This window comes from Passer domesticus, chromosome Z, assembly GCF_036417665.1.
Source record: "Passer domesticus isolate bPasDom1 chromosome Z, bPasDom1.hap1, whole genome shotgun sequence".
Lineage (NCBI taxonomy): Eukaryota > Metazoa > Chordata > Aves > Passeriformes > Passeridae > Passer > Passer domesticus.
The window spans coordinates 26,560,363-26,567,679 of record NC_087512.1 but is presented as its reverse complement, the minus strand read 5'-3'; the positions used below and the strand labels follow the sequence as shown (position 1 = coordinate 26,567,679).

Below are 7,317 nucleotides of genomic sequence, written 5' to 3'. Positions count from 1 at the left end.
ACGGGGGCGACCATGCGCTCTGCCCTCGCCACTAGCTCTGCAAGAAAGGGAGCAGCTGAGAGCAGGTGAGGGCCTCGCTCCCCTCTTTCATCTTCCGGACTGGGTGATGTGCGCTGGTCCTGGGTATTTGAAACCAGCCTGCAAGCACGGGATGTGCACCCCGCTGACCCCAGGAGTGCTTCTCATTGCACCTAAAATACAAACGAGATCGAAGGTGTGGTCCAAAGGAGGTGCGGGTGGGAATGGTTTGGGTTGAGAGCAGCTTCAGGGCCGGGGAGCTGTGCACGGGAGCCACGGGTCTCGGCCGGACCCCCGGGCTGCGCAGCCCGTCGCAGCCCACGGCGATGTCGACAGAGAGGGCACGATGACCGGCCCCTCTGCACAAGGCAGCAGGAGCGCTCCACTGGAAGGGGTACAGTGTGTGGACGTGCAAACTAATCGTATTTGAAACCAGGGAGGGAAGGGAAAACCTCTTTTATAGGGGATGTGGGAAGGGACCTAACACAGTCCTGTTTAAGAGAAAAGTTATACAAGATACTTGAAAAGAAATAATTTTTTAAAAACCTAATTAAAAGTATATAAATCACCCATCAGAAACAAAGAACTATGTGGAAGGAAACGTTTCTGGATAGAGACACTGTGTGTGGCATAAAAGACGATTGAATACATAAGGGCTTCATTAAATTCCCAATAGATAACATTTGGCTAAATCTATCCCTAGATTAAAACTCTGCATAATAGCACCATAAACGAAGAAGTTTCTTTTTGTGTGGTCCTTCAGGATGAACTGATTGAAACATTAGCCCCCTCATAGAGCAATCCCCTCCCAATTCAGATCCAGTAATTCGTCTCTCAGCCCTACGGGGATATGATGAGCAAGGAGACGGGATAACGAATCCACACTTTGGGAGGAGGAGGAGGCGACACTGTACTGCATGTCTTACCAGATTGTTTAGGGCCCAAACTATTTTGGAAGAATTGTTCGTCCGGGCTCGGTCCTTGCGAGGACTACACTGTTAGCTTCTCTGTTACTCTTGGAAGCCGCGGAGAGCACGGTGGGCCATTAGCATGCGAATGGGGCGCTGCGGCCCGGCGGTGCCGCGAGCTCATCAAAGGGCTGTGGGGCCGGCTCCTTTTCTGGCAGCACCTGCTCTGCGGCAGCAGCGGGGAAACAGGGACTATCGGGACCGGGACCCAGGCCGGCGGCTTCCCCGCCGACTCGAGGAGCAGGCAAAAGGTCCTTCACCAGGACACTGGACCTCTTACTCGACCCCCTTTTCCTTACGGAAAAAAAAAAAAAAAGAAAAAAGAAAAAAAAAAAGAAAAAAAAAAGGGGAAAAAAAGAGAGAAATCTATACTACCTACTGCAATTTTCTTCTGTCACCTTCCCTAAGCAAATCCCAAGGGAAGGTCTTGTCCGCACGGGATGGGGGCAACCGGCGAAAAACGTGGAAGAAACAAGTGGCCAAGCAGTTTGCTTGCCATAAACCTCTGAGGAGACCTGAGGGACGGGCAGTGGGCACACTGAGACCCCACTGCTCACCGGCGTGGGCCGGGCTGGGCTTTGCGTGGGGGAGGTCGCCGGGCTCCCCGAGGTCTATTGCGGAGAAGCCAAGAGAAACAAACACAGTGTGGGTCGCCGGAATCTACCCTTCTCATGTAACTGCTCGCGGAGATCCCTAGGACCCGAGCAGACAGAGCCCAAACTGAGGGCCAGCAGCATCCCTCCTCGGGGAGCCTCGCACCGCCGCAAGGCCACAGCTGCCTTCTCTCCCGGAAAACATTTCCCTGCTTGATTTTATCTGCCTCTTCGAGGGGGGCCTCAGCTTAGCTCGGTACTCCGCGCTGCACCGGCCCGTGTCGGCCCTGCGCATCCCCCGGCCAGTCCCGGGGAAATTGAATTAATCGATCTCTCTTGAAAAAAACTCACTCTCCCTGGAGAATAGGTGCACGGTGCCTCTGGGGTATTTTCCCTTTTGTTTTAGAAATTAGAAGGGACTTTGCTTCTTTTTCTGCTGAGGAACCCGGAACACCCAAAGAGGCCTGCTAGCTCCAGAGTATAAATGGAGCCTAGCAGAGATCTTATGTCCCGTCTTTCTGCTTTTGGAAACCCACTATTTTAACACAACATTGCTACAAACAAAATGGAGAAGCACCACCTTTCTATCTACTAGAATATTTAAAACCCAGGCGACAAAATACTTCTACACGTAAAACCCCTCCTCACTCCAAAGAGCACTAAAAGGCATCCCTCCCTTTTTTCTTTTTTTTTTTTTTATTATGAAAATTCACATATTTGATCCCCGAGACTCCTAAATTGTTATAAATACAGTCGTAGTTGAAAAGTGCCTCCCTGGTTTGAAAAACGTATATTCCTAGTCCACAACAAACATTCACACGTCTACTCTTAAAACACGCAATTCTCTTTTCCAGATATAAGCTCTGAATATTTGAGGCCGGATTTTTGGTTAAATTTTTTTTAGTCTATAAAATAGATATCTATGGATCTTAAAAACGAATGTTTGGAATCAGAAAAGCTGCTTTCATGGCTGGTTTTGTACATCCTTACTTCGACAGCTTATAAACTTAATCAACTCGTCACACGAGGATATTACAAAGCGCATTTTATATTTTATGTATTGAAAAGTAGAAACACATGCCACTATTATCATCATCACAGAAACATAAGTGTCTAGAACAAATCTCTCTTAAGTTCAATGTATGCCCTTCATTAGTAGTATTTTCCTTTGGGCCTCTTGGAAACCAAGCTATGATGCATTTGTGATTTAAAACACACCCAAAAGTATAAAAATAGTTTTAAACTGGCTTTTTAAATCAATCCCCTGATTGGTGCCTTGCAGAACTGGGCTTTACTCCCTCCAGAGAGACCTATTTCTATTTATCCCCTCTTTCGTTCCTGCTGTTTTTTGTGGAGTGTTTTTTTGTTTGGTTGGGTTTTTTTTTTTTGTCGGTGTTGTGTGGTTTCTTTCTTTTTTTTTTTTTTGATTGTTTAGTTTGTTTTGGGTTTTCTGTCATTCTTTATCTGCTAGGGTTAACAATGCATTGACTGCAAATATCGTATTTTTATTTTCTTCTTTGCAGTCAAATCTGCACATAATAAATTTCAAGCTAGAATATTCCTTGACTATTGTGCTATTAATCCCAAAGAAAAAAAAAATCAATGTCCCAAAAAAAAAGGAGAAGTGCTAAGGAGGGAAGGATCCAAAGCCAGTTGTTTGGCTGGGCTCCTTTGGTCTTTGGGTTTGGTTTTGTTGTTTTTTTTTTTGTTCTGTTTTTTTTCTTTTTTTTTTTTGAAAATTAAAAATTTTATTTTTGAAAATGTGTAAAAATTTTACATTAAAATGGTACAATAATACTTGCCAGTAATTTTAACAATATTCCTTGTAAAGAATACGCATAAAGTACAAAATAAAAAACTCCGTAAGTCTATTATAATACAAAACACAGGTTAAAATAAGAAATGATAATCTTGACTTTCTTCTGTGTAAACACGTTAATCTTTTCTTTTATAAAAGTACATGAGACAAGTGTACTAAATGAAAAAGTATTGCTCTGCTGTCCTCCCTCAAGCCTTTTTTCTCTCCTGTACATTACTGTTTTCAAGCTTCTAGACCTGAGAATCTCTGAACTTTAGGTTTAGAGACATTATTTATCACCGTATTTGTTTCTTTTTAAGGAGTAGCGAGTAACTTTCCGATGTAGTGACCGCCTGCCCGTGCAGTATCTAGATCTACACCTGGCTTTGCACTAGTGAAGGTCACGGGAGGTCCGTCGCTGGCGGCGGACGGCCCCCGAGCCCCATCACAATTATCCCCACGCAAAGACAGGCAGCCCCTGCGGGCAGCGTCCGCCGGGCGTCCGAGCGGCGGAAAAGGAGATACCCCAGATCCTACCTTCGGAAAGACTCCCAAACACTTAACAGTTAGAGATCCGTGCCGCGAAGCCGGGGGTGGCGGGCAGGGCGGCGGCGGGGGGCAGGCCGCTCCCGGCGCTCCCCAGCGAGCGGACCAGCCCCGGCGCCGCGGTCGACTGCGAGGCGCAGCTGCTGCCCGCGCCGGGGCCGGGGCTTCCCCCGATGATGCTCTCGATGGAGAAGGGCGAGCGGGCCAGCGCCGCCCCGCTGCCGGGCTTGGCGGAGTGCAGCGAGGCCGCCAGCGCCGGGCCCAGCGGGTGCGCGAAGCCGAAGGGCGTCCGTGCCAGCTCCGCCGCCGGCAGCAAGGGGCCCGGCGGCGCGGCGGCGGCGGGGGGCAGCGCCGCACCGGGGGCGCTGCCGGGGGCGGCAGGGGGCTGGCGGGGCGGCGGAGAGGGGTGGTGGAAGGCGAAGAGGGCGGAGTGGGGGTGGTAAGGCTGGAGCTGGAGACCGTAGCCGCAGCCGTAGGGTCCGTAGGCGCAGGGCGGCTGCTGCGGGGGCTGCGGCGGAGGCTGCGGGAGGAAGGCGGCGGGGTCCACGGCGCGCAGCAGAAGCTCGGGCGCCGGGAGCTGCTGCCGCTTGAAGCGCTTTCGGCGACGCAGGAAGCTCCCGTTGTCGAACATGTCGGCGGATTCGGGGTCAAGCGTCCAGTAGTTGCCCTTGCCAGGATTGCCGGGCTCCCGGGGGATTTTGACGAAGCAGTCATTGAGGGAGAGGTTGTGGCGGATACTGTTCTGCCACGCAGGGAACTTCTCCCGGTAGTAGGGAAAGCGCCCGCTGATGAACTCGCAGATCTCACTCAGCGTCAGCCTCTTCTTGGGGCTCTGCAGGATGGCCATGGTGATGAGAGCGATGTAGGAGTAGGGCGGCTTCACCAGGCTGTTCTTGCCGCCGCCGCTGCCCGCCCCGCCGCCGCTGCCGCCGCCGCCCGCCCCGCCGCCGCCCGCCGTCGCCTTCTGCGGGCCGCCCCGCGAGGGGGGCCGAGAGCCACCGGCAGCGTCCCCGCCGCCCGCCCCGCCGCCGCCGCCACCTACGCCTCCGCCGCGCACGGGCGACCGCGGCAGCAGGGCGGCGGCGTGGAGGTCGCCCACATCCTCCTCGTCCTCTTCCTCGTCGTCGTCCTCGTCCTCCTCCTCGTCCTCGGCGTAGGAGCGGCGGCGGCGGCGGGTCCGTGGCTCCTCGTCGTCCTCCTCGTCGTCTTCCTCGCCCACCACATCGATGTCGGTCTCCTCAGCCAGAGTCGACGCCTCGGACATCTCCGAGCTAAGGGTCATGGCGCGGCGGCGGGGCAGCGCATCGGTGGCGGCCGGCGCGGCGCGGCGGGCGAGCGGGCGCTTTCGCCGCCGCCGCCAGGCCTCCGCGCCGCTCCGCGGAGAGCCGCCCCGCCGCCGCCACGGGCAGCCGGGCCGCTCCGAGCCGCGCCGGCCCCCAGCGCCGCTGCCGCGCCCCTGGAGCGCTCCCGCCGCCCGCTCGGAGGCGGCGGCTGGTCAGGGTTTTGTTTCGGGGTATTTTTTGCTGCCGTTTGGATTTCTCTCTTTCTCTTTTCTCCCCTTCCCTTCCCCCGTTTTGGGGATATTTTTCGGGTTTTTTTTCGGTTGGGATCAGTTATTGTGGGCGCAGGGAGATTGTGCCGTCTCTCCTGGAAGTCAGTTTCCCCTTCTTTCTCCTCACCTCAGCCCCCAGACATTAATGGATGCGGGGCAGGAGGGAGCGCGCCTAGTCCTGGGAGGAGGAGAGGGGAGGAGGCTGGCGAGGAGGGAGGGCGTAGGGGATGGCTTGCTGGGCCTTAGGAAACACGGTAAAAAGGCTGGGGCTTAGTCCCAGGGAGGGCAGCCTTCCTCCCCGCCTTATAGCGAGGGGGCCATCACATGGCTTCCAGCGTCAGAACCTGGCGAGTCTTCCCCCCCCCCTCACCCAGCCAAGAAGGGCGCCTCGCCACCGTCTGGGCCCTCCCGGCCTCACTCCATCCAGGAGGGGCTCTGGGGGGGCCGCGGGGAGACCGGTGCCTGATTTAGTGGAAAAGGGGGAAAATAAAGATAACACTTGACCTCCCTGCGGGGGAAAAAAAAAAATAAAAAAAAAGAAAAAGAAAAAAGTACAGGTCTGTCGCAAAATGTAGGAGAATCTTAACAGAAACCCTCTGGAGGGTTCTAGGAGCTTCGCATCTTCCGGGGTTGCCCTCAGAGACGGGGTGCTGCTTCCCATGGGAAGGGAGGGGAGAAAAAATCAAACCGGAGAGGGAGGTGGTGAGTTAATAAACTTCAGACTTCTGTCCTCGGAATGGTTGACACCCATCCTTCCCTACCTCTCCCCCATCATCCTCCAGAGTTTCACTTACTTTAGAATGAAATAAAATATCTCTTGCTGTCGACCTCACAAACTAAAAGAACAGCCTCCAAAACACACCACTATTCTCAGTTTAATTGTAAGGCTATGGTTATTAAAGAGAGAGAAGCAGTTCCCTCCATTATGAGAAACACTAACAGAGAATTAGCGTTACTTCCTTTGTATGTAAAGGAAAGAAATTCACCGGCCTTTAGAATGGGACTTTCGCTTTAAGTAGGAGCAACACCCATGAGAAAGCGACAGAGGACTGCTTGCTAATTTAGTGGCACTGTTCCCCTTTTCAGGTGATCTATTATACGACAGAAGACCGGGGCCCCCTTTACGTAAGGGCTGGAAGGGGAAAAAAAAAAAAAAAGAGACAAAAACTCTACCAAAGATCCCAAACAAAATAACTCCCCCCCTCCACAAATTTGGACAGAAATGCAATTACCATGGTCTTAAAAAGAAAGGCTTTGAAAAATCCCATCTTTCCCAGTTCTGGCAGGATAAACCGCAATCAAGATCCGACTGGGATAGGGGTAAAGGAGCATTTCGTTCTTAGGCAGAAATCGTCGTGAGAAGGGCAGACTGATGCATAAAGTCTCATTGATCAAATCTCGCTTTGCAAACAACGTACACACCCTTGAAATACGTTTTCGATATACTGTCCTAACCCAAAGCTACAAGCCACCCTGTTTCAAACCAAGTTCCATGGATTTACAACATAATCCTTTCTACTATTTCCAAATAATCCTATTTACATTTTGTTCACTACTAAGGCGCCTGCAAGACAATACCACCAAAAGTTACAAAACGGGGGGGGGGGGGGGGGGGGGAGGTGGGGGAAAGAAAAAGGAAACCCTCTAGACCCAGCAAATGACTATTTTTTTCTGCACAAAAATAGATATCACTCGGATTTACAGTTCCTACTGTTCACAAAATCTCTCTTCGAATTAATTTTAAGGTCATCGGGAAGCTGCTAAAAGAAAGGTAGGCAAGATTTTTTTGTCTTCAAAAGGTTTCTTATCTTTACAAAGAGTTGCTATTTTATCCTTCTGCTT

The 7,317-nt window shown here is 52.0% G+C and overlaps 1 protein-coding gene across 1 annotated transcript; it reads right to left on the bottom strand.

Annotated features, from left to right (window-relative positions):
- Positions 1-1,345: 1,345 nt before the first annotated feature.
- FOXD1 (forkhead box D1) lies at positions 1,346-6,002 on the bottom strand. Its single transcript, XM_064404786.1, has one exon. It carries the CDS (start codon positions 5,203-5,205, stop codon positions 3,937-3,939), a length of 1,269 nt encoding a protein of 422 aa, XP_064260856.1. The 5' UTR covers positions 5,206-6,002; the 3' UTR covers positions 1,346-3,936.
- Positions 6,003-7,317: the final 1,315 nt, after the last annotated feature.

Coding starts and splice junctions, on each gene's coding strand:
- FOXD1 (XM_064404786.1), bottom strand. CDS start 5,205: ATGACCCTTAGCTCGGAGATGTCCGAGGCGTCGACTCTGGCTGAGGAG.